Source organism: Stylophora pistillata, chromosome 8 (genome assembly GCF_964205215.1).
Source record: "Stylophora pistillata chromosome 8, jaStyPist1.2, whole genome shotgun sequence".
Lineage (NCBI taxonomy): Eukaryota > Metazoa > Cnidaria > Anthozoa > Scleractinia > Pocilloporidae > Stylophora > Stylophora pistillata.
In genome coordinates, this window is record NC_142526.1 from 27,987,897 (window position 1) to 28,014,859 (window position 26,963).

Below are 26,963 nucleotides of genomic sequence, written 5' to 3' on the forward strand. Positions count from 1 at the left end.
TGCTGATGGGAACGCAAAGCTGATACTGTAACATTGAAGGAAGACTACGACTGGCGCCTAAAAAAATCTGAAGAGAACCTCTTACTGCAAATAAACAAGAATGAGAAGATCTGATAACGTCGAGCAGGCAAAACTGGAACTTAACTCCATAAACACCAACTTACAACTACTAAATGAAGAACAGTTTGGTTGACGAGATACAATGAATATATGAAGTTCATATATTTTGAACTGCGGTATTAGATACGTATGATGCACGATCCTCGCAGTAGATAGCGCTATTTATGCAATAGCGAAAATCAGACCTGAAAAAAATCAGGTCTGTACGGGACTCGAACCACTGACCTCTGCGATACTAGTGCAGCGCTCTACCAATTGAGCTAACAAGCCAACTGGGAGCAGGCCGTTAAGTTGATTCGTAATAAACCCGTTTATTACGAATCAACTTAACGGCCTGCTCCCAGTTGGCTTGTTAGCTCAATTGGTAGAGCGCTGCACTAGTATCGCAGAGGTCAGTGGTTCGAGTCCCGTACAGGCCTGATTTTTTTTTTTCAGGTCTGATTTTCGCTATTGCATAAATAGCGCTAACTACTGCGAGGATCGTGCATCATACGTAGTTTGGTTGACGTTGTAAATTTTCGGTTACATTCCGCGACAAAAAAGCCATGATGAATCCACCTGTAAATTTTAAGAACATAATTTATTTTGGAAAAACAACAGTACAAATAATTTATGTTTTTCCAAAATATTATCTAAAATACACTGTTCCTATTTACACTTGAAGATATACTAGACAAAATATAAATAACTGTAATGTCTGTTCTTTTTTTTTGTCCTAAAATGTGAATTATAAAATTCTTAAATTCTACACATCAAGTAAGCCTTAAAATAAAAACACTTACAAGAAACTTATAACTTACATTTGCTTCAATATTTTCATGTTTTTTTTAAATTTTACTTTTGCTGACATAAAAATTCACACAATCGTCATCGCGTCAGCGTTACTTCTTCCTCTACAGAACACAGTCATTCATCGATTATCTAATTGCATTATTAGTTTTAGCGGACCTATTCCACTCAACGAAAAGTTTCGATGTAATGATGACAGCGCCTTAAAAGTAATATTTGCTTCCTCAAAAGGTTTTAAATAGGTCGTTTATAATAGTCATTCTATCTAAGTTGTTTTTCAGGCCGTGGAATCAAATTGGTTCAACTGTTCTCCTTCAGCAGGCACAGAAAATGCCTCAGGGGGAGGAGGGAAAGAGTCATCATCGTCCTCGGAAAACTCATAATCTGAGTAGTCAACTTCAGGAAGTTCAGGGACTGAGTCGTCATCACGGAGGTGATTTTCGTGTGGTAGTGGGAGCGGTAAAGCACGTGACGGAGGGGGTGGGGGTGGCGGCGGCGGCGGCTCCCCAAGATTAGGACGCTTTCGAATGTTTCCCGTCATCTTCTGTCCACCCAAATCTCCTACGGGTATCTCTAAATTCTGTTTTTCGCCCATACAAGCTTCCCTTGAATTGGTACTGTCGCTCTTGCTCCCATTCGAAGGGAAAGAGTTTTGCTTTTCGAGAAGCCTCTTTGGAGTGGAATGAACAATCACAGCAGGAAGACTGTCTCCGCTGCATTCTGAACATTCCAATGGAGGAAACAATTGCTGACTATGTGAATAAGGCGGCGCACTTTGTGAGGATGCCTTCGTTCTTTCGGACCTAGGGCTTATAGGATTTTCTGGACTGAGGCTTTCATCAGTTGTTCCCTTGGGGCTTGGTGATCTTTCAGCCAAAGTCCAAACACCACTTGACGATGCTGCAGAAAAGCTCAACAGAGAAATCCCTTTCAATTTCTTTAACTTTATTTGATACAGGAGGGCAAGAATAATACTTTTGTAACAAAAGGCGTATTGCTCCAAAGTTTGCACCATTCCAGCGCGCTGTTTTCTCAAAGACCGGACAGTTTCCGCCACATCTATGCTGCCAGTGGATCTGAACGCCTGCAGACAATTGTTTATGGTGCAAAAAGCCCCAGACCGTCCTACACCCGCACTGCAATGAACTAACATTGGGGTCCGCGGCACCTGAAGTGATCTGTACTCTTTCATCACTTCATAGTACAACTCAAGGAAATCCGCTGGGGATGATGGGATACCAAAGTCAGGCCAAGCAGTAAACTGAAAGTATAAGAGCTCTCGACACTCACCGCTACCAGAATTTTCAAGGAGGAACCGACGAGCTACACGACTGTCGAGCTTTCTGTAAACGAAATGAAATGCTTATTAATAATCCGCTAGATAAAATTGTGAATTTAATAAGAAACTTTTCAAAAAAGGCTTTAGGTCTTACCTTTTGTAAGTGCAAGTTATCACAAAGTCTTTAAAGGTAACTTCTTCGTCAGTGTCAGGCCAATATCTTCAAACAAAACAGTAAACATTTAATTCTAACTTAGCATAAGCAAAATCAAATAAGGGACATCTGGTGACTCTTACTTAACGCATTTAACTTTCTTCCCTTCTTGCAGCCTTGTTAACATGACGATCACGTGAACGTTCTGCTCCCAAACCATCTGCCAAAATTCAGCAACGGTTTTATCCAGTGGGCCCTGTAATAGCACCAGAGATTGAAGATCGATCAGTGAGATTCCAATTAGCTATTATACGTCTCTGCATGGTATGAGGTGGAAACTTGGCTGATTACAAACAGTATCTGAACCAAAATTACCTGAGCTGCGATGTAAGAATTCCTCTGCTTGTTTCCGTCTAGGAAATTTGCGTTGATGTAATCTGACTCTCCTTCGCCTTCGTTTACCTGCTGTAGAGTCACGCTGGAGTGATCGAACGGAAGGATGTTCTTATAGCGGTTCTTGGGCAGATTAACTGGATCGCTGAAAAAAAAAAAACAAGAGTAACGAACCGTACATCATCGTCTATTTTTTAACGCCTAGAAATACATTAAAAGTTGAGTAATTAAGAAGCATCTTCATAATAGCTTCACCATAGCTTTAAAGCACTAAATAGCTAATGTTGAGGTTTACTTAAAAACGAGAAGTAGATCTTTGTTTGGCCTATATTCTTTCCCTAAAATGAAAACCAAACGCCGCGCTAGTGACGTCTTTCCGATGCAAAGTCTTCACTGATTTTCACACAAAGTTTGGATCAAGCAGGTTTACGACTCAAAGCTTTAGGCGCATAAGGACTGAACTACTTACGTTGCTCGTAGATAAGTTCCTTCCGCCTTTTCAGCCGACAGTTCGTGAAATTCTTTATTAACGTCACCATTTACTAACCGGTGGAGCATTTCCTCTGCCATCAGTTGCGCCTTTTGTATATGTAAACGTGACTGCAAGAGGTAATCCAAGGAAAAAATTAAAGATAGAACAACCACTTAGAAAACTTCTCCTCTATAAAACAGGTTAAGTCTGTAGACGAAAGTGACTCACTCTCTCGAAAACATGAGACATATCACGGTTAATGAAGTCTTCTTATGACAAATCAACATTGCGGATGATGAAATGAATTTGTCAAGTCACCGTATGATGGTAATGGTCGGTGGGGTAGGGTGGAGTGGGGTAGGGTGGGGTGGGGTGGGGGGTGGGGTGGGGTGTCGTGTCATATAGCGTTTTTTCTAAGCAATTTCCGATGTAAAATATCCTCTGCATCTGGTGAAAGTTTATTTGCTTATACATTTTTTTTTACCTCGCCTATCACCAAAAATACGATCTATACGTACCTCATCACAACGTTTATCTTGAACAAAGTTCCGGGAAAAATAAATGTGAAGATAAGGAAATCTAACAAGGGGGGTTTCATGGTTGAATTCTGCTGCAAAAGCGGGATTAGCCAAGTTTTCCTAACTAGGGATAGTGGAAGGCTAAATATATACAAGGCAATGACTGTAATGCCCTCTCAACAAAACGAGTACATCGAAAAGATGCCTTAGAAGATCAGTACTACATATATGCACATTTTTACAAAAAGAAAAGTTAAGCCATGAAAAGTCTTTGATTTTAATTTCAAAATTTTTATTTTATAAGAGTGATGAAGTGATTATAAAAGTTATTTATTATTTTATCAGTCAACAGTTCCATTAATGGATTTATTTCACTATACTGATATAATCAATTAGAAATAAATAGCAAAAATTAAAAAGGAAAACATTTAGCCTTGCAAACCGATCTGGTTTAATTCAGGTTTACGCGATTGACTAATGTGCAAGTTTATTTAGTGTACATGATTTTACTTTCTGGGTTCATTTTATTTCCTTTGTCGTTATTACTTCATTAACGACAGATTTATTGAATGTTATGGTTTAGAAAAAACCATTTAATTTTATTAAAGGAATTCAATCCTCCACCTTTTCTGTTGAACATAGTTAACACACTGTTTAAATTTAAGCTAATAATATGCTACGTTTAAGTCCATTTTTTAATGAGCAAACGTTTACAACACCGTCAATAGGTTTTCCTAACGACTTTTTAAGGCTACGCGGAATCTGAACTTTGACATTTATTTTCGAAATTCACGATAGAAATTTAACATTAGCATTAAAATGGTTCGTGCCTTATACGGTTTACCACAACTGTGATATTTTTTAAGAATTATTTTTATCTTGAGTAGAAAACCGGGGTCAAAGCCACCCAATAGCCGTGTAGGACTGGGCCGGGCCTACAATTTTTCTTTGCCGGTTTCACTTTTAAAACGTGCCTCTTGCGAATTTTGGACTAAAACTTGAACTTTCCTAAGGTACAGGCCTACAACAAGTCAAAAAGCTGGCCATGCTCCCGGGAACAACATAAAACATTAATATCCTTATTTATAACTGTTACTCTATCCCTTTGAAAGTTAGAGCTGAAAAAGAAAAAAGTCACAGCCGTTAAAGAAACGAAAACAGGCAAAAATAAAAGAAAGATTAAAACCCTTATACCGTAAAGAGGAAAAAAATTGTTCTGTTTACTGTTTGGTTCGTATTTACTAAAGCATACTTTTTGAGCATTATCGAATTATCAGACAATATTTTATGGCCATCGCTACCTGTGAAATGAATACATTTACTATTTACCTTCGTATCTTCCAGCCCATTATCACCGTCGGCTATTGCATTCTTGGCGTAAGAATAGTCCCACTCTGTGGATTCTACAAAACATATATGTTTTCGCGAAATGTACTTGTATAATCAAAGTAAAATTTGACGCTTAGTTTTGATTACCAGGGTAAAGAAGTCATATGTTAATTTTTTAATACGAATGACTCAAGTTTGTAATGAAAGAAATGCATCTCGCTAATCTTACCTCTGTTTTGTTCCTCTTTCTTCTTGGATGTCTTCTTGGCCGTGTTTTCTGGACCCAAAGAAGACTGGCTGTGAGACTGCCTCGCCATACGAACGAGGTTATCGTCCCGTAGACCAACAGTAATACGTGCCTCGTTGTCCAAGTTCTTAAGCGTAAAATAAAGTTAAAATAATATGATAAAAAATTGATCTTTAATTCTCAACCACGATAGCAACCAACTGTTTCCAGTGATATCGATGAAAGCATTGCGTCAAACAGCCACCGAGTGTAAGCGTCATCACTGATCTAAGTTAGTTTACTGGGTCTGATTAGAACTTGATGTTTATTGAGGAAGGAAAGCTTTAAAATCTACTACCGTTGGAAAAGGGGGGGGGGGTGATGAGCGGAGATAAATAGTGAAAGCATACCTCTCTCATAACTACATCAAGTTCATTCATTTCTTTTGCTGCTTCTTTGAGAACTGTCTTCTCATAGCCAGGGTCCCAGCCGGGGTAAGAGCGCGCGGAGCTTGGTTCGAAGTGCTTGCGATTCACCATAGTAAACGAGTCCAGCCTGGATTCCTTTTCAGTCTCCTAACCCAGAAACAAGAATTGTCTCTATCAACATTAACTACACTGAAACAACAGCTGTCGCATGAAATTTTGGCCATGCAAGATTTCGCTCGAGAAAAACGTTCACCAACTTTTACGAACTTTTAGGACTAAAATCACAGGGTGCGAAACCCTAGAAAATCTGTTAAACGGTTAGCTTAAAACTGAAACGAAAGAAAAAAGAAGCTAGGTGGTGAGGGTGGAGTTAACTGCATTAACAAATCAAACAGGTATCGACTGTTAACGCTCTTACTGCGTGTAACACTGCGTGTTCCTGGAAAACGTTTGCGGCAAACGTTGCACAAAGTTACATTAAACGCTGGCTAAAGAACTTTATTCGTTTGCGAAAAACTGCTTTACAACCTAGTGATTGTGAATTGTACCTCTTCCCTCCAGGGATTTTCCAGCCCATGAGTACTGACGTGATGTTCATACAGTCGCCCTCTCGACAGACTGTTGTGGTGGAGACTTGAGCTCGACCTTAACTGCATCATTACATTATCTCCGTTGTTGATATCCTATAAATGCAAACAACAGTGCAGTGTTGAAAATGTATCCCACGCTTTTGGCTACCATAGTTAAATTATAAAAATTACGTAGACTTTCGGACATTTGATAATAACAGTCGGACAATCTGAGACTCGAGAAAACTTACTAAGGAGTTATACTTGTGAAGTGACTGATAATCCAGCATGTTGTGCTGTTTTCGCTCAACGCATTTCCTGACGATCCAAACCAAAAGAACAATCACCAGGGTAACGAAAGCTGCACTTGCAATGGTGATTCCAACAATGACTCCAACTGACAGATCAGTTTCTCCTGCACCTGAACCTGGTAACAAATCAAACAAGTCATCAGTAACTGGCTTACACGCTTCAATACTTCTTTTGAAAACTCTAAAGACTGATGGATTCTAACAAGTCATTACAAAACATTTTATCCTCGTAAGATATTCATAAATAAGGCCACTTCATGCATAGAACAATATAAACGTCATCACTTGTAAAATGAATTCTGCAGCTTTTAAGAAATTCTCATCATTGGCACATTTAATCCAAACCAGTTTCCCGGCACAAAAGGCACTTTTCATAAAGGTGGAATACTTACCTGGAGTACTTTCTACTGGTAGTGACGCACTCACAACAGTACTCTTAGTTCCACCAACGGATGTGTTAGCCATGACGAAAAAAAAGTACTCTTGACCAGCGGTAAGTCCAGTCACGTGATACGACAGACTGAGGCCTCGATAAAGGACAGAATAAAGAGACAAATCGCTCATGTACAGGGAGTAGCTGACAATAATTCCGTTAGGATGCTGAGGCTTTGTCCATGTGACGTTCATGGAAGATGAACTGGCGATCTCAAAGGTGGGAGCATCAACTCCTTCAGGTACTGAGGAAATAAGTAAAGGGAATAAGTAAAGGGAATAAGTCAAGGGAATAAGTCAAGGGAATAAGTAAAGGGAATAAGTAAAGGGAATAAGTAAAGGGAATAAGTAAAGGGAATAAGTAAAGGGAATAAGTAAAGGGAATAAGTAAAGGGAATAAATAAAGGGAATAAGTAAAGGGAACAAGTAAAGGGAATAAGTATAGGGAATAAGTAAAGGGAATAAGTAAAGAGAATAAGTAAAGAGAATAAGTAAAGGGAATAAGTAAAGGGAATAAGTAAAGGGAATAAGTAAAGGGAATAAGGAAAGAACAAAAATTTTCCTTTCATTTAATTCAGGGGTTTCATTAACCCTCAAAGGTTAATACAAAATAGCCAGAGACCCGGAAGACTCTAAAAGACACAAAAAAATGTATTTACCTGTCTCCAGAGTCAGTACAGTTGTCCAAGTTGTCTCCCTACGTGGTTTCCCTGAGGTCGCCACTTGAATAGAGTAGTTGGTATAAGGTCTAAGGCCTGTTAGAGTATGATTAGTTCCAGCCACTCTGAACTCGTGAATCTCACAAGGCTCGTTTATCTGCGCTGGGTCACACGGCCAAAGAGTGAGAGTAAATGAAAAGTTTAACCTTTGCCTTGCATTGGCCAGTTTCCAAGAAGCCACAACTTTCCTTGCGCCAATCGCTTTCACCATAATGCCTTTTTCGAGAAGAGGGTCGTCACTGCAATTTGATGTCGCCAAAGCATTATGGAAGACAGTGTAGGGATTGTAGCCGTTTGGTCGAGTAATACTGTAACGTCTTCCACTTCCTAGGTCGAGCGTTAGGTTTAGAACACCTTGATAAAGTGGAGGACGCGTAAATAAACCATTGATCATAACACTTCGTGTAAAGTCGATTGATCCGTCATCAGCAAAGCGAACCTGAACCAGTGACAAACCAACGCTGGAGTGAACGAGGGAAGTATTCAACGACACCACATATCTTCTACCTACATAATCATGCTCTGCGCGAATTAAGTATCCAGGAATTCCCTTTTCCGTTGGTACCAGACTCCCACTTACAAAGACACTGTCACTTAAGATTTTAGAAAAATTTTGCTCTGTGTGAGAAATGTCGAAAAACACAAATGTTCGGTTGGCATCTGATGGTTCGACACCAATTTGTGAAATAGCTGCAGAGATTGTGAGTAGACAATGAGAGTTTGGGTCTTCAACTGGAACAACTATTAGTGTTGGGGAAAATGGAACAACCTTGAGGTTCGCCCGCAATAAAAGATTTACGTCATTTAACGTTACTGAACCGTCCCCATTCGCGTCCAAAGACTGCAGCTGATGATTTTCAATAGAATTCTGTATCTGCTGTCCCTTAACCCGGGTGAAGTTAAACTGCTGCTCTGTCAAGTAATCCAACGTGAACTTCACATCTCTTATGTCGAAAACACAATTCCCATCAGCATCTCCAGGCTCTCTTCTCCCGTTTGGGCAATTAGCCAATGAGCGAATGATACGAGTACTACTTGTAAAGAGAGATGCAAGGGATCTCCGTCGACGACCTAAACTGTCGATAGAAACCTCAACATTTCCTGCCACTATGCTCCTAGGTACGGGAGGTCCGATCACGCTACCAACAAGATTATTAGCGGCCACCATCAGAACTGTTCCTCTCAGACCAGCAACACCGCTTGATAAAACTCGAAATTTGATATCTGCGACATGGCACATGTGATGAGTCTGGATGTCCACACTAAGTGCACCAGTAATTCTCATTTTCCCGGTTTGATCCGTGAGACTCGATCTGTCAGCAACGAAAAAACCGAGCATATCAGCGCCTTCACTGACACTGGTCACTTCCAACAGTTCGTCGTCAAACACGATTTCGATATCAAAGCTACCTAGCACCAGATTTCCAGAGTTAATACGCACGGCTGCCACAAAACTTTCTCCGACACGTGCCCGTTTAAGTGGTGTACCAGTGACGTCACCGATGTCCACATCACCAACATCTGGGTCCAAGTTGCAGGCAAAGGAGATACTGTCTGATATGATGGACGGAGATTGTAAGGCAGATACTGTGACTTGTACTTCTTGTGGAGCATTGGCTCTCAGTGTTACTAAACCGCTTGTCCCGTTCAGTGATATTTTTGTTGTGTCCTGAGTTCTAAATACAACTAAATTAAACAAAGTCGTGTTTTCTGAGCGAAAGAGCCCAATAAGTTTAGAGTTATCGCTGAGTCCAAGGTTTACAGATAGCTGCAAAGTTGATCTATTCCTGACACCTCTGAACGTGACGGATGGTGATGTAGCAAATTCTACAAATTTTACCACTGTAGGAGTTGACTCGACCTGAAGGATTAACACGTGACTCGAAAGGTTCACAAAACTTCCACTGATTAACAACCGACCCCTTTCACCGCTCCATCGGATTGAGACCACATGATACCCATCAGCCGACGCTTCGATGGAGCTGTACTGCGCAAGCTCAGCTGGTTGGGTAGATGCAATCTTAAATCGTGTTCTCTTGTTTGTTGTGACGTCCAGCGATGTTCCATTTGTTAGGATAAGATTCAAGTTTAACCTGACTCGTTGGTGCTTTCCCGAGTTTCCAATTGGATTCAGCTTAGTAACGTTAACAAGTGTGGAAAAGTTGAAAAGTGGGTACGGACTTGCAAAACTTATCAGTTTTTGGGCGCCAATGACCTCAATTGTCACATGACCAACTGACTGAACATGCGTGAACAGGATGGAAAGTTGAACTTGACCGAAACCACCACCAGTGGCAGACACAATGACAGTGCGCTCTGTTTTGGCAATTCTTACCAAGTCACCCTCACCTTCTATAATGTAAATCGTCCGATTGTTGTTTGAAACATCCAAGCGGCGTTCACGATCACTGATGTTATAAACAAGAGTCACTCTTACCTCTGTGTGTAAAGGAACTCCAATCAACTCAGCAGAATCCCCACGTGTAGTTATCTCCTTGGAGCTCAAACTAACAACAACTGCACTGGGTTCCTGGAAAATTACATCGAGGTTGGCATGTAAACTTATGACTGGTCTCTGAGAGCAATGACCCGAGTGCGCAACCACACGAAGTACATTGCCACTGCTATTATTAATAGCTGTTATGCGGTCACCTTCCACCCTGACCAGACTGTTGTTTGTAGAGTTGACGAAGAAGCCCTCTAGGTTTTCAAACGTGTTCACCACCCCGTCACTATATTGTGCGGATAATATAACTGAACCCTCATCCTCTGGGATTAAAAATCTTTGCTCCATGTTAATTCTCACAGGATGCTGTAAAGAGCTGTCTAAAACCTTTGGAAGAACGACCAAAACCCGTGTAGCAATAACTACGTTCAGAACATACACTCTGGTGTCTTCATCGAGAACTTCCACACCAACTTCTCCGAGCGCACGACCCATTCGATGGTTATAAACTTCAACGGTAACCTTTCCAACACTTTTCCCATGAACATTTAAACTAACAATCTCAGCTACACTGTTGTTTGAAATTTGAAAGTTGTCTTTAACGAGCTGTGTGACATCAACTCCGGTGAAATATCGCTTCCCGTTTGAAAAATTCGCTGTAACCGTTAAGCGCGCTTGTTGATAGCGTGGCTTACATGAATCACTGGGATCGTACCAGTCACGTATTCTCTTTAACTTAGCTGGTTTAACATTCAACGTTATAGGAATAATGGGTGTCCAAACAACAAAAGAAGAATTTGCGGTGAGATTCTTGTAATAAAACTCGACAGTGACCGAAGATGATCCTCGCGTTTCACTTCCGTTTACATAAACACTGGAACAGTCACCTGAAACTTTTAAAACAGCAATATCAAGACTTTTACAAGTAACACTTGTCACATTCAGAACTCGTCCTTTGGCAGTCACCCCAGCTACCTTGAGCGGAACTTCAACCAGCTCTCCATTCAGCACAGCACTGTTTATAATGACTGACAAATCAGGGACGACAAAAAGCGCTGCAAAGTCATCTTCAACAACAACGAAAAATCCTTTTTTATTTCTTCCGAATCCGTCTTCAAAAACGGCACTCATAGGCACAGAAATAAGCTGGTTACCTTCCTGGTCACTAACGTGCCTCACTTCACATTCCATGTATTCTGGACTTGATAATATGGCATTTTCTGCGATCTCTGCTTCGATAGTAAAGAATAAAGCGATAGAAGTTGTTTTCTCACCGCGACTATTTTTTCTAACACCAAACACCACAAATTCGTTTTCACCATTAAATGTCGATTGAATTCTCCACGATTGAGAAGCTTGCACTTGTTTGACCTTCAAACCAGACGACAGCGTGAAGATCAAAGTAAAGAACTGCACGAGTTTGGTATACTGAGCGTACACTTTGAGAACCAATGAGTCTCCCACATGTAGTAAATGTAAAGGCGCCATGATAACAAAGTTCTGTTCAACTTGAGGCACTTCTTTCTTTCTGAAATCAATCTGCTTCAGCTTTGTCATATTTGAGCGAGACAGTCCATATTCCACTAAAACTTTGTCGGATGAAACACTTGTGTTCAGCCATTTTAGAGGAATATGCAAACTTCCAACACATATTCCAGTATTGGCTGATGGAGCACAGCTGGTATTTTCCTCAGAGTAAGTATCTAGGTTAATAAGTCTGATGTGTACTTCAGTTGACAAGGTCCTAACATTGAAGTTCAGGTCAGATACCTGCACGGCTACCCGTATAACCTGATAGTCTGGCGAATCGCTGACAATAACTGATTTCAGGTATAAAGCGGGTTCTCTGAACACTTCAAGCTCACTTACGTAATGGATGCTGCCTGTGCTGACCTGTAATTCTGCTGACAACCCAGAGAATAAACCAAGGGTAGTCTCAGCACGAACGCAGCTCAACATGACTACAGGTTCGACCTGAAACGCACCCTGAATGGCGTAGGTGAAAGGACGCGTCTCGTTGTACTTGAACGTAACATTGTAATTGATACGTATTTGCAATAAACCGGTGTTGTTCAAGGACGGTGAGCCCATGTCTAAGGCAAATAGCGATAAGTTGAAGGTCAAATAATTTGCATCTGTTAGAGATAATTTAGTTTTCACTTCGCCGGTTGAAGAATTAATAACAAACAGCTGAGAGGCTTGATTGGATGCCAACATTTCATATGTAATATCTGCATTCTTCCCAAAATCGTCATCGGTTGCGTTAACTTGAGCAACAACTGAACCTGCCGGCAGGTTCTCCGAGATTAAAACGGAATAGAAACTGTTTGTAAATATAGGAGGATTGTCATTCACGTCTAGCACAGAAAGAGTGACGTTTGCAAAGCTTGAGAATGAACCTGATGAACTCACGTTTCCAATGATGTGGAGAGAGGTGTTAGGAAGAAATATGTCGATTGCCTTCACAACCAGATGGTAATTCTTCGTTTTCTCAAAATCTAACGACTTTATAACTTTGATTTCTCCTGTCGAGCCACCTATCACAAAAGTGTCGTTATCGCTGCTTTCATGTATGCTGTATACGATTCCACCCGCGGAACTAACGTCTAAATCTCTCGCATGTACAGTTAAAACAGTTGAATTAACTGTTAAGTTCTCGTAGAGGCTGGTTTGGTAAATATCTTGAGTGAATATTGGGCGGTGATCGTTCACATCGACGACGTGAATCATAACTCGAGTTTTGGACGACTGAGGTGGGACTCCTTTGTCGTTGACTGAGATGTTTAACGAGTACAGTGAAACATTTTCATGATCCAGTGCATGCGCTGTAGTTATAACACCATTTGTCTCGTTGATAGAAAAGGCTGCGGCCTTGTTACCTAGAATGTGAGACATAAACAAATATGATTTTAAATGAATTTCAGACGATAGCCTTAAAGGAAACTTGCGGTACTCAACTTCAGTCTGGCATATTCGTAATTTTAAATGATTCGACGATAAGAAACGACAAGATCTTGCTTAGGAACTGAGCTGCGAAGGCAAGGGCAATTCATTTCCCAAAAAATAGACTATGGCAACTAAAGACACTCACCCGACAGTATGGTGTAGTTAAGAGCCGCATTTGTCCCAGAGTCACCGTCAGTGGCGTTTACTCGAACAATCATTGTACCAACTGGTACGCTCTCTCTGACATACAAAGGAGACAAAGGGTGAATGAATGGTGTCATATCATTCACGTCAATCACTTGGATTTTAACCAGAATACTGTTTGATAGTGGAGGGATCCCTCGGTCATGCACGCTCACATTTAATGTGTAAATCCGTGTCTTCTCATAATCCAGTTGTGTAGCTGTTGTGATGAGGCCAGTTGTGGGGTTTATGTTAAACGCACCACTTAAATTTCCATCCACGATTGAGAAAGAAAGATTTGAATTGAGACCACTATCTGCATCCGTGGCATTAATTCTGATCACAGATGTACCTTGCTGCACGCTTTCCAGTAAATTCAGCTTTCCCGAAAAATTACCTTCGATAATAGGAGCATTATCATTGATGTCTCTAATGCAAATTACAACGGACGCGTTGGCTTCGAGAGGTGGTATCCCAAGATCCATAGCTTGCACGGTTAAATTCAATTGCTGCACGTTCTCGTAGTCAAGAGTTGTCAACACGCTTATTTCACCAGTAGAATTGTTTATGCTGAATATACTATCGTTTCCTGAAATAATGCTATACGACAGAAGAGAATTCACTCCCTGGTCATTATCATCAGCATTGATTGTCATGAACACCATCCCGGGAAGGTTTTCCTCGTCAAACTCCAACGTGTAAACTTCTTTTGAAAAGTGAGGACGTGCGTCATTAACATCCATAACGCGCACGCTTATTGTAGCATTATCTGTGTATTGCTGCCCTGTTAACGGTGAGTATTTATAAGCAATTATTGCAAACTTGTAATTGTCAGTGATCTCTCGATCAAGCTCCTTCACTGTTGTGATGATTCCTGTGGATACATTCACCCTGAAGACAGAAGTAATGTTCGTGAATGTTGAAGATATATTGTAACGAATTCTATCTCCATTTGGGTCGGTAGCAAAAACAGAAACGAGTTGGCTCCCAGGAAGGCTGTCTTCATACAAGGAGACATTGTAGAAAGTTTGATTAAGATGAGGCGGACTGCGGTCATCTTCAACTGTCACGTTAATTACAGTTGTATTGAACAGCATTGGAGAACCATGATCAGAAACATTCACAACAAGAGAAAAGAAAGGAACAGTGGTATAGAGAAGGGAACTGTTCAGCTGAAGAAAACCAAGCTCGTTGATAACAAATTTATTCAATTCGTTACCGGAAGTGATTTTGTACTGCAGTTGCGCATTAAGACCTTCATCGGCATCGGTGGCGTTCAAACGTAACAATGTGTATCCCACGTGGGCAGTATTCCTTATGACAATTGGCTGAATTGAGTCCAAGTATGGTGCATTGTCATTGATGTCAAGAACGGTGACATTGAGTAACAGTTTTGTTGTTTTTATTTCGGCGAAGCGTTCAACTGCAAGGTTTGAGGCATGGATGGATAAAGAATAAAAATATATTTCTTCCCTGTCCAAATGGTCTTGAACAACTACCTCTCCGCTGACATTACTAATGGAGAATTTTTGTCCATAGTTTCTATCTACAATGATAAAATACGTGCTGAAGCCTTGTCCAGAAATGTTCATTGGGATAAATGTGAACACTTGCTCGCCGATAGAAATATCTTCAGACACATTGATGCTGACGACACTGTACGAAAACCGAGGTGGAAACTGGATTGAAATGTTGACTGTCAAGTTACTTGTAAGTGAAGGTTCACCTGAATCAGAAATTTCAACGTACAGCTGTATGAAACTGTTCTTAAGATCAAGCAATGAAGAGTTTAAGAAGATCGCGCCATTTTCTCTGTCTATGAGGAAGTGTTTAAAGACGTCTCCGAGAAGACTGAACTTTAGCACAGCATTAAGTCCATCGTCTCTGTCCGATGCATTGACCCGACACATTTCGTTGCCTACCGGCAAATTGTACGGAATGACCTGAAGTGGGACAGGATCTGGTACGGGAGCATTGTCGTTTTCATCTAAAACAGTGATATTTACTGTGGCATTGGTACTGATATTGTGTCCATATTCCGCAGTTGCAGTCAGTGAATAAACTTCAATGCTTTCCCTATCAATTGTGAAATTCACTAATATCGTGCCATCTGATGAATCGATTCTAAATGCGACCTCCTCGGTAAGGGAATAAAAAATACTAGCATCAGGAAGTCCGGGAACATAAGCCTTAACTTTGAGAACGCTTGAATTCATCGCACTATTTTCTGTCAAGTTGACCGCATAAAACTGGGAAACAAAAAATATGTTCACATCAGAAGCGTAAGTGACAAGAAATTCCACTGTTGCGTTTGTAGTTAACACTGGAATACCATGATCTGAAATGAGCACTAAAATCTTAAACATATAACCAACTTTTCCTTGTAAGGAACTCTTCAACGTTACCAAACCCGTTGTGGCATTTATAAAAAGAAATTGATTTGCAGAAGAATTCCCAACAAAACTGTAACTAATCCGAGCATTTTCCCCGATGTCTTCATCAGATCCAACGATCCTGACCAGTGGATTACCCAAGGCAGCATTCTCTGGGATCTTGATCATATGACTCGGTACAATTTGATTGACAACCGGAGCGTTGTCATTCACGTCAATGATCAAAACGACCACATACGCATCGGCAAATTTTTCTCGACCCAGAGCCCCTCCGTCTGTAGCCCTAACTGTCACATTGTACCGGGCTTTCTCCTCTCTGTTCAGGCAACACACAACTCGAAGGACGCCTGAAGTTGAGTTTATCACAAAAGGAAGCACTTCGGCACTGACAAGGCTATAGCTCACTCTGCCACTTTTCCCATGATCGAGGTCTGTGGCATTAACGGTGATAACCGAGGCATTCACAGTTGCATTTTCCGAGACATTAGCGTGGTAGAAGATCGTTTCAAATTGTGGCGCAAAGGTGTTAGTGCAATCCGCCGAGGAGAGTGTATTATTGAATGCGACAAAAGGGCTGTAGTTGTTGTTTGTGTTAACGCTGATAGTTTGATTGCCAACAGGTAGGTCTAAAGACAATCTTATGGGGAGTAAATATGGAGGGTGTGGGTTGCCAAACAAGGCAGCCGTTCGCGTAAAACTTGTTCTGTTATTGTTATCAATGGTTACGTGGAAAACACTAAGGCCAATACTATTTTGAACACGCACAAAAGGAGCTTGGACACCAAAACTTCCATTTCCTCTGCTAACTCCCCTGATGAGATTTCCATAGATACCAACACCTCTTTGGGTTCCTCCAGTCCCTGCGAAATTGATGGCACTTCCTCTGTAAGTGATGTCGAAGAAAACAAAAGTGTTCACATCAGAGGCGGGGCCATTCTTTGATGTTAAAGTGACACTGAGTGAAAGCTGACAATTAGAGCTAAGGACCTGAACGGGTATTACATTAACTTGGGAAACAAAGCGAACTAAACCAAGAAAGACTCTCACAAGATAAAACGCGTCAGCTGGGTTCACGACACTGTTCCTGTCAACATCAATATCACGGGTTTTGTTGTATGGCAGTGATTGGCGGAATAGATTCCCTGTCGCGTCCGAGAAATTAAAGATGGAGAAAGAATAATATCTGAGAACGAAGATGACATCTCCGAGGTCAAACAGGCAATCTCTGTTGACATCACCAGGGAGGGGTAGCTTGTCGCCTTGGCAAGTTGAAGTAGCAGACGGAACAGCTCTACGCATGCGTTGTTTATGAACTTCAAGCAGGTCACGCCTATTCTGATCATCAGCGCTTCGTCGTCTTCTTTGTCCGCTTCCCACAACTTCCTGATCAACGTTTCCTGCTACAAGAGAAGACAAGCCATGGGTATCCGTGTTTACAGAGCCCAGAATGGAAGCCAAACCCGAGCTGGTGGCATTGAAAGTTATGTCCGCTACACTGACAATGCCATTCAAGGGTGAGTCACTCAAGCAGTCCAAGGAAATTTGTCCTAAGGTGTTCAAGTCAGATACACAGTTATTCCATACACTTCCTTTTCTAACAGACATCACAGCAAGCTTTGAGCGATCATAAGTGAGGGTGAGATCGATCTTCTTGACGCTTTGCCTTTCCCCAGCGTTCAAACGAACTTGAATTTGAAATGACGATCCATCATGTCTTGGGGGTAACGGTAATCCGATCTCTTCACCGAGGTCGACGTCACCAACGGCCGGCAAAAGGTTACAAGCCACTGTCAAGCTGGATGTAACCAGAGAAACTGCAACAGTTGCAGTCAGAGAGAGTGTTTGGTGATAGTTACGTCGAAGAGTTACTTGACCTGTAGAAGAGTCTACGGTGAAAATATTATTATTTTCACTTGTCAAAGATATCAACCCCGGGAATAAAGCAGTGTTTCCGTCGTAAAACTGTGTCACGAGTCTTCCATTGTCAAATGTCAATGACAGCTGCACTTGTGCCACAAGGGAATTCTCCACTCCAGACAAAGTTTGATTGTTATCAGGGAGTAAGACAAGGTTAGAAATGCTTGTCACATTCACTGAAGAGCTTCTAATAAATATTATTAAATCTGTACTGTCCACATTACCAAATTTTCCATCGAGAAAAGCAAGGCTAGCCGTCGGGCCAGACTTTACTCTTACGCGGTTTGCAGCCTTTTGTCCGACAATCACGTCTGGAGATCTGGATGAAAATGACGTCAATTGGTGTCCTGTAATATCATACTTTGAAGAATCACTCAAAACCATTGCTAGGCTTAGCGACGCCATTTCGTGTGCGTTTGTATCAGCGACAAGGCTCAGCGAATTGATCAGAGGAGCTCCTGGATAGGGTGGGTAGGGCTTGGCATGTAACACCAGAGCTGTGTAGGTCACGATATTGACCGAAACAGAACTCGTGATTGAGAAATGAGTAAAACGCACTACAAGATCTTTTTTGCCCGACTTGCCTAGCGAGTTTGGTGTAATAACAGGAGCGTTGTTATGATCGCGCTGTACACTGAAAAAACCTTCAGACTTGCTCAAGTCATAAATAGTCCTCGAGTCAGAGCTCATGTCGACTCGATGTTCGTTCTCGAACACTAAGGTCACTGCTATGTAACTTGATGTTGGTATCCCTGCTACAGTGGATTTGTCTCCAGGGAAAGTTATCTGTGGACTGATGCCGTTTATTTCAAGTCTTACTGGAGGTAACAAACTTATATTCGTCAATTCATAACCCACTCCAAGGTTATATCCATTTGGATAACAACGGCTGGGAGGCAAGACCCAATTAGCCTGAAGAACGCCAGACCCAGAACCGACAGACACTGCTTCTGATTGGCCAGTGATTCTGAGCACGTGGATTTCAAGTGACTTGAGCTGAAGGCCAAGTGCAGAGTTCAGTTTTTGTCGTCTGCCATCCTCAAAAGTGACAAAAGCCACGAGCGCCCCACGTGCATGATCACGACGCAAATCTTGGTGAACAAATGCCTCCGCCATTTGTGTTGACAATCTCGGATAGGGCGGGTCAGGAATAATGACACTTAGATTGGTTACCATGACAACGTCGATCAATTGAACAGCGACTCGCCTTAATGCAGTCACCTTAACTTCAGTACTTCCCAGGAAATTACCAGTCAGCGGATTTACGGCTCTGATAACAGTTTGACCGGGAGACATTCCATACACGTTTCCTAAGTTATCCACAGTCGCTATAGACTCATTCGCACTTATGAGAAGATCACGAACTAAACTCGTCGTCGATATGTTTTCAAAGTGGACTTTATCGTAGGTAAACTGGGCTTCAGACTCGACCCTGGTCCACTGATACCGCTGATCGCATTTACCGCTATATGCATTGAATTGCAACCAACCAGAGACTGCTGCGAGCTCGGAGTGAAACAGAGTCAGGTTCATAGGCAGAACAGGGAACCATACACGAACTGACACGATGGTGTTTATTTGACCAAATTGGACTTTTACTTGTGCTTCTGCTGATCCTTCGGGTTCGCTACCGTTTAGAAACACGTTTGAACAGTTCTTTGTTACTTGCACAGCTTCTGATAAACTCGTGCAATTTGCTTCTGGAAGCAGGATGACGTCGCCTGATCGTTGAATAGCCAAAAGAGCTATGTTCGCAGTCACGATTCGTCCATCCATGACAGCTGTGTTTACTAAATCAGCAGATTCAGCGTATGCTCTTAGTTCCTTGACACCGTTGGCAGAAAGTCGTATCATCCCTATCGTGTGTCGAGATTGGTTAAAACCATCGAGCATGGCCACCTTGATTGGGTGTAATTGGCCACCAATCTCAATTTCCTCGTTGTTGATATTACTGAGGTATGTCACCTATCAAAGGTAAAAAAACCAAATAATTTGGATATATCAACAAAGTTGAAATGGTAAATTGGCCACCGTAATGATTACAAAAGCTGACATTTCGAGCGTTAGCCCTTCGTCGGAGCTCCGACGAAGGGCTAACGCTCGAAACGTCAGCTTTTGTAATCATTACGGTGGCCAATTTACCATTTCAACTTTGTTGATATATCCAAATTATTTCGTTACTCCCACCGACGCAGCCTCAAACAGTTTCTTTCGAAACTATCAGCCTTTATAAAAAAAAAACCAAACTGATTACACAAAGTATTATCTTTTTGTGTTGGCTTGTTGTTGCTCTTCCCAAAACGAATGATCCCAGTCAGGTTTACTCATCATCATCACGTTCAGCAAGCTATTGACAGACAGTGTTAACCTAAACATCACAGTAGTGTCGATGTAGTATGAATTTCTTTGTTATATTGAAAATAACAATCATCAGTCGAATTTAGGTTAAGTTTAAAGTGAAATTACCCCATGGTTTCTGGAGGCCCCCTTGCCATCTATTAAAAAATCGTTTTGAACAAGTATTCATTTATGAATGGCAAATAAAATGTTTTGTATTGTATTACTTTTCTTGCTTTGCATTACAAATTTACAGAAGAGACACTTTATATGGAACTATAGCTGGAGATAGTTCAAGGAGCAGTAATTCGTCTCTTAGACGGTTAAACTAAATTGATAAAAAGGCTGATAGTTTCGAAAGAAACTGTTTGGGGCTGCGTCGGTGGGAGTAACGAAATAATTTGGATATATCAACAACGTTGAAATGGTAAATTGGCCACCGTAACGATTACAAAAGCTTGAGCTAAATTGAGACGCACAACATAACGAAGGCGACAGCTGTCTTGTAACAGATACGATTTGTTCTTCCACATAAATGGCTTGAATATACACTGACTGCATATTGGAAAGTAGTAATTACTAACCTCGGCTGTAACTGTTGCGTTTGCGCTTGCATTGATAACAGCTGTGTCCTGCACCTTGATATCGACGCTGACAAGTTTCACTTTTTTGACGAATCCCTGAGGAGCTGCTTCAGGATCAGTTAATGTGGCACTCACAACCCATTCAAAAGAGCTGTGATTGACAGCAACATGGGCCCAGCGCTGACTATCAACTTGTACTCCAGTGATGACAAGTGACGGACCAATTACTATCCTTATTCCAAAGGAGGCTACGGCATAGGATGAGTCACAGTAAATTGGAAAGCTGAATACCCCGCCTATATACACCGTTTCAAAAGGAAGCATACCATACACGTCATTCGAAAACAACCGCGTTTTGCTTCCTGGATGAACTGTGACGTTACCTAGAAACGTGGGAGACTTGGCAGAGTTAAGCAGACGGTACGTGATGGTAAGAACCTCAGGATCGAAAAGAGAGGGGTCTAAAAACCATTTAGAAGGTAAGGGAACCTGTATCTCGGCAATTCCAGTAGACGCACTTGGCTTAGCGACCGACTGCAGTAAGAACAAAAGCAAGGATTCAACAATTGATCATTATTACAATCATAAAACTACGTTACAGCCTTGGGACTACACATGAACATCACATTGAGCTACTTCAAGTAAGCTCAACAGTGACCGCCGACTGTGAGAGTGGACAAACATGATTGGGTCTGAATGCTTGCAAACGTGGCAAAAGAAGAACAACGTCATACATGAAAAAGACTTACTAGTAAGAGGCTTCCATCAATAGCTAACAGCTTAGCACTGGGGTCGACTTTGACAACAACCTTACTTTCATCCACCAATGTACGCACATTAAATGAGGAGTCCTGCACCTGCGCGATAACACGCACCACAGGCCTGTCCCAGTATACATCTGCGCTGACCAACATAGCCTTTACATGAGTAGCTGGTTCTCGCGTCGTCGAATAATTTGCTTCAGCACTCACTTTTCCAACAAAAGCGCGAACACTTCCTTCACTACCTGGAAAATCGTTAACGAAGAAACCAAGCTGCCTTACGCGGTTTGACGTCCTCCCTTGAAGAAAACCTAACTTCTGTGTTTCAAAATTCACAACAGTTCGCGACTCTAAAGTGGCGCGGGTTATAACTTTGATTAATACAATTGTCTTCGAACTGTTAACCTGATGTTCCGCGCCGCCTTGGAGTCGGGCTCCAACAAGAAAACGAAATGTACTGTTTAAGGCAACGTAACTTCGAAGTTTAAAAATTCCTGTTGTGTTTTCAATCTGAAAGGACTGCGAGTCATTTCTTTCTACTATGAAGTAAGACACTGGAAGATAACCCGAACACAGACTCCTGGCGTAAACTGCAAAGCAATGAATGCAAAAGCTTGGATTAAGAATAGTGGACATATGTAAGCTTCAATGTCACGATCTTCGTATTAAAATAAACTGATTTCACTTATCAAGATCCGCAGTTAAAACAATGGTTCTCGTGCAACTTCACCGAAATATACATATTTGGGGTAGGGGAGGTTAAAAGCGACGCGCGGGATGAGATGGGATGATGCCCAACGAAATTAAATGATTGGAAAGGACTGTGTAAGACATTTGACATAACAACAAGAGAGAGTGGGAGAATTTTGAGTCGAGAGAAAAGGACTTCAAGAATTTTTGGAACAATGTAAAAAGTTGATCAGCAGGGATTTGCTAAAGCAAAGGCATAGAAAAAACCAGGAAAGATTTATTACTCGACGTTGTATATTGTATATTGTATGTTGTATATTCGCATGCGTAAGCCAACACTGAACGTGCAAACGGATTCCATCCGCGCCAAGGTGTTTGTTTAAGCCGTTCAGTCTAATTTATGCTATTCTTGTACCTTTCCTTATTTGCATGTTTTTAAACTAGTCTCTTGATAATGGAGTCACGATGACCCCGAAACGTCGAGTAATAAATCTTTCCTGGTTTTTTCAATGTAAAAAGTGGAGTTATTTAGAGGTGCTCACAACTTCTCTTCACTTTTAAAACTTCTCCTTTATATCTTCCCGGTAATATTTCTGTCGAGGGAAAAAGGGAGTTTAAACAGTCCAGCTGCATTCGGTTACGTACTATCTATTTCTCAGGGATGTTTCTACAGTTGATTAATCACTACAGAATTTGATAGAGTAAAAGCTGTTACATGGCACAAAGCCTCACCTTGCAGTATAGATACCTCAAGTGGCGTTTCATCAAAGATACTCCTCTTGTAGAAGTCGCTGTCAAAGATCACAGTTTCAATGCAGTTTGGCGGTCTGGTAATAGCACCATCACAAACACAGGTACTATTTACTGGCAAAAGACAAGAGCAATTTCTTCCAAAGACTTCAAGCTCAGATATTGCAAAATAATCTGTTTTCTCTGCTGAATTTCCCAAAAATGACATCATTGTCAATCTAACGTGAGTGGCAAATGAAAAATCCTGAAGAGTTTGATTTGTTTCAAAAGTATTTGATGCTGGCCTCGAAGACTGAAGTAAATAAAATGTTACAGTCTCGTGAGGGACTGGGTGTGAAAATCTTTCAACACAATTGACACTGTCAGGAGAGTCCAGTCTCCCTTCAGCTTCCATATTAAAGGTTGTTTCACACTCTTGGGAAAAATATTGCCATGGTAACCATGTTTCCCCATAATCAGCAGATTTGGAAAGAACCAGATCCTTTGGTGGCCACCATTTGAATGATATTCTGACAACCAAGACTTGTTTCACACCCCCAAGGCTGACTGTAAAATTAAGTGGGACTCTTGTTCCCTTGGACTGCCACCATGTGCTGAGGTTTCCATCATTGGCCATGCCTTCAAAATGTGCCTTGTTATTTACACGCCTCACTGTATTGTTGTTTTTGGGATTGACACAGAAAAGACCATCTGGGTCCATGGACACTTTTGGGTAGTCCACATTACATCTACAGTGTGCTGCAAGACGGGGCTTATGAGGGGTTTTCCCCAAAGCATCCGTCTTAATCTCTGAAGGAAGGAGTGTTCCCACATAAAGATAGGAGCCAAGCTCTCCTGAAGGACAAGTACATTATAAATGAATCATGACTAAAGTAGGAAATCTGTTGGCTAGATGTTCGCGTCTATAAGTAGCAAAGGTTATTCTATAACCTGGAGTGTACATGTGAATCTCATCAAAAGTTTGAAAGTTAAATTACCGGTACCAAATGAATAAAACATCAAGGGCTCATCTGTGACACTGATGGGAAAACACAAACATCCTGACAAAGTCTGTCCATCCTCTATCGCCAATTTCAAAGTAAAGTTGGCATCCCCCATCAGATCTTCTTGATAGTTGGAGTCTTAAATTCTATTCAAAATTTGCAGCTTACCCTCAATCACTGATTGTTTTGATATTTTCCAAATTAGTAAAACTTTTTAGCTGAAATCTGCAATTCATAACCTGAAATGGCAGATGCTGTTGATTTGTAAACATAGACACAATTTATAGCACTGCCTTCCCCAGTCTGTCACAAAATGCTCTGTAATAGCACCATCAACTACCTTGAAGACAACTATGCCACCAATCACCCCTTCCCCACCCTTTCCTCTTATCAGCACATGGAAAACATGACCCACCTTGTAACTTAAGTCTTTCTAATTTCTCTAATGGCAAAACATTTTGTAATTTATGATACCTTTGAAATAATCATCTTGTGAAGCATTTGGTCTCCCCCCTAAGAGGATAATCCCACTTCTGTCCCAAAGATTTTTGTAAGTGATCTCTTCAGCAACAAGCTCTGTATCAATGAACAGTTGAATAACAGAACCAAAGAGTACCACAGCAACATGATGACACTTTTCATCCGCTAAACTGTTGTTGATGAGCAAACTGCTACTTAACCCACTTGCACTCATATATTCCAGAACTATCTGATGGTCAGTTGTACTGTCTGCAGACAAGACAAAGTGTACACTGCTGTTGTCCTCTTTGCTTATGATTTTGCTAAAAGGAAATAATCGGAACTGGATATTATCACTTTGATGTATTTTAGCACTAGCTATAAAGAAAGGGTGCCTTTTTTCCCGTACCAGTAAGTCATGGTCTGTTTTAACTTTCCTCTGCTTTCTAAGGATCCATTTGACCAATTATTTTTTTTATCGTTAACAAACTATGACCTTTGTGTTATGATTTTTTCACAGACCCTGTGCAGGGTTTCAGTTGTCACTCATATATTTGTGTTGTATAGATAAATTACATTATTATTATTATTATTATTATTATTATTATTATCATTATTATCATTATTATCATTATTATCACTCAGATATCTAGTAATCAGGGACCAAGTGAATAAAATGACATCAAATCAGCATCAATATGATCATTAACTTGTTACATGATGATAGCAGAAATGGACAACTGTGTTATCTAGGTTAATTACTCACCCCTTGTCCCCTGGGTATTGGCTCAGATGGATGGTTAGTGTCATTCCTTCAGATTCCCTAAATAATGACAAAATCTCTGTTGACTTGGAAATAAAGCCATTGGCGCCATTGAACTGAACAGTGGTCAATACTTGCTTATGGCATAATCCACTGGATTGATTTGCAAACAAATTCACCTACAATCAAAATGTCATTGAATAATTATAGTCAACATTTCTGTTATGTAAAGCCTATGTAAAGGCAGGTTGGATCACCAGGCAAGCTAAGTGACTCATGTAGATCAGGCTAGCCCCACCTAAAGTAACACAAAGTAAATGGAGGTATCACAACACCCCCCACACTAGACCCTTGATGGGATGCATAAGAAGTTACCCACTAGAACTGCATCAGGTTTCTCTGACAGTTTACCATTACCCATTTTAACCCAACACATAGACCCTGCAAGGAACACTCAGTAAAACTACTTTAAACATTATTAAGAATTGATGTATGTCGGTGTCAAAAAAATTTCATCTTTCTAAAAGCCCAAGTCATGAAATCTATGTGTTGAAACCTAATTAATGGGTATGGAGTTTTTAAGTGTTGTAATTCAAATGTAGCCTCAGTGGTTGGAAGGGATGGGGACGGAGCCCAGCGCAGAAGCCATAAGTTCGGGTCATCCTCGGTGTAAAAACTTGAGGAGGTTTTCTTTGTTTCATGAGGTATTGTTTTGCTGTACGCTATTGTTTATAATGTTTTGTTGTCTTTGTTTTACGTCACTCGTGAGCTTCACAGGTTTTTACAACGAGGATGAGCCGTAATTATGTCCATTCAACAAAGGTACAGTTGAAAGAGGATTTAAAAGCTTGAATATAGTCACGTTAAATAGCACACCATCGCTAATTTCGCACCACAGATTGTTCTAAACAATTATCAGTACAATTATTCTGACAAATCTTTCAAACTACTTAAAAGAGAAACGTAACCGTTTGTCTGACAATTTGGTCACTTGGGACGTTTCGACAGCATACTGCTAGTCTTCTTCAAGCGATGCCTCCTTCCTCGCCTGAAGAAGACTGGCAGTATGCAGTCGAAACGTCGCGATCCACATCCCAAGCGACCACATCGTCAAACAAACGATCACGCTTCTCTTTTTAAGTTTTAATTTCTAAGATGAATCGTATCTTTCAAACTACATTTAAAATGATACGAATTATCAAAACAATTTACAGATTACAATGGACTAATACTAAACTATTGTTTTGATTGTATCTGGCATATCTACCGCAATATCGCTGCAAAATTTTAGACTTCAAAATCTTTTTTGTAGAGTGTACATTACTTACCTGTCCGTGAAACATTCCCGTAGCAACAATATCCACGCTAACAAGTTCATTTCTTCCGAATGGACAATCGGCATCACAATAATCAAACTTCTGACATCGATGGAAGCGGTCAACAGCAAAACAGAATTCATCCTTTCCTTGCAAACCACAGGTATCGTTTGACGAAACAATTGTTTCTTGATTAAGTGCGAAATTTGTTTGTGCATATGTGGGCGAAGCACTTTGTTGAATTAAAACACCCGCAATCAGTAATAGCAGCAACTCACCACTGGACGGCATTTTTAATACTCATTTATCGCCATTGATTTCGGATCGAGTTCACATGCGAGTCAGTTTATCCAGCCGGGTTGTAGAAATAAAAGGTTGCAAAACCATCATGAGCCTTTAGAAGTTATAACGGCTTCACCTAGTTGCACCACACCAGGCAAGTTGACAGCAGAGAAGAAAAATCCAGCTGACAAGCTGCATAATTTCTGCATACCACTTTCAGCTCAGCTGAGTGTAGCAGTCTTTACCGACGTACATAACAGATCCCTCACGTCCTGTGGTACTGCTTCTTATTTGCAATCGCCGTGTTTGGAATACAGTGAAGAGAAACCTTCACAATTATTCAATTGTCGATAAGTTATTTCCTTATTTCGCTCTACGACAGCCAGCCAAATAGCTGAGCCAACTGAGTGTCAG

General features: G+C 40.9%; 1 protein-coding gene across 3 annotated transcripts; it reads right to left on the minus strand.

Annotated features, from left to right (window-relative positions):
- Positions 1 to 681: 681 nt before the first annotated feature.
- Positions 682 to 26,937, minus strand: LOC111323529 (uncharacterized). 3 transcript variants are annotated; one of them, XM_088730969.1, is made up of 19 exons: positions 26,280 to 26,930; positions 24,955 to 25,130; positions 24,204 to 24,511; positions 22,729 to 23,580; positions 21,295 to 21,896; positions 20,546 to 21,079; positions 13,277 to 19,589; positions 7,680 to 13,064; positions 6,981 to 7,265; positions 6,529 to 6,704; positions 6,257 to 6,391; positions 5,691 to 5,855; positions 5,284 to 5,428; positions 5,055 to 5,128; positions 3,205 to 3,335; positions 2,718 to 2,880; positions 2,486 to 2,598; positions 2,343 to 2,408; positions 682 to 2,252 (listed from the first exon to the last, which is right to left on the minus strand). In XM_088730969.1, exons 1-19 carry the CDS (start codon positions 26,556 to 26,558, stop codon positions 1,187 to 1,189), a joined length of 16,968 nt encoding a protein of 5,655 aa, XP_088587095.1. In that variant the 5' UTR covers positions 26,559 to 26,930; the 3' UTR covers positions 682 to 1,186. The 3 variants fall into 3 exon arrangements, 2 of the variants coding, with proteins under 2 accessions (XP_088587095.1, XP_088587096.1); XR_015990879.1 differs by lacking the exons at positions 682 to 2,252; positions 2,343 to 2,408; positions 2,486 to 2,598 and adding an exon at positions 3,726 to 3,817 and having other exon boundaries at positions 2,739 to 2,880; positions 26,280 to 26,937; XM_088730970.1 differs by lacking the exons at positions 682 to 2,252; positions 2,343 to 2,408; positions 2,486 to 2,598; positions 2,718 to 2,880; positions 3,205 to 3,335 and adding an exon at positions 3,989 to 4,843 and having other exon boundaries at positions 26,280 to 26,937.
- Positions 26,938 to 26,963: the final 26 nt, after the last annotated feature.

Bases quoted from the DNA above. Each gene is read 5' to 3' on its own strand.
- LOC111323529 (XM_088730969.1), bottom strand. From the start codon at position 26,558: ATGCCGTCCAGTGGTGAGTTGCTGCTATTACTGATTGCGGGTGTTTTA. The intron at 21,080-21,294 runs GTAAGTCTTTTT...TTCTTACTGCAG, and splicing joins TTGATGGAAGCCTCTTACTA to TCGGTCGCTAAGCCAAGTGC. The intron at 5,129-5,283 runs GTAAGATTAGCG...TATGTTTTGTAG, and splicing joins GAAAGAGGAACAAAACAGAG to AATCCACAGAGTGGGACTAT.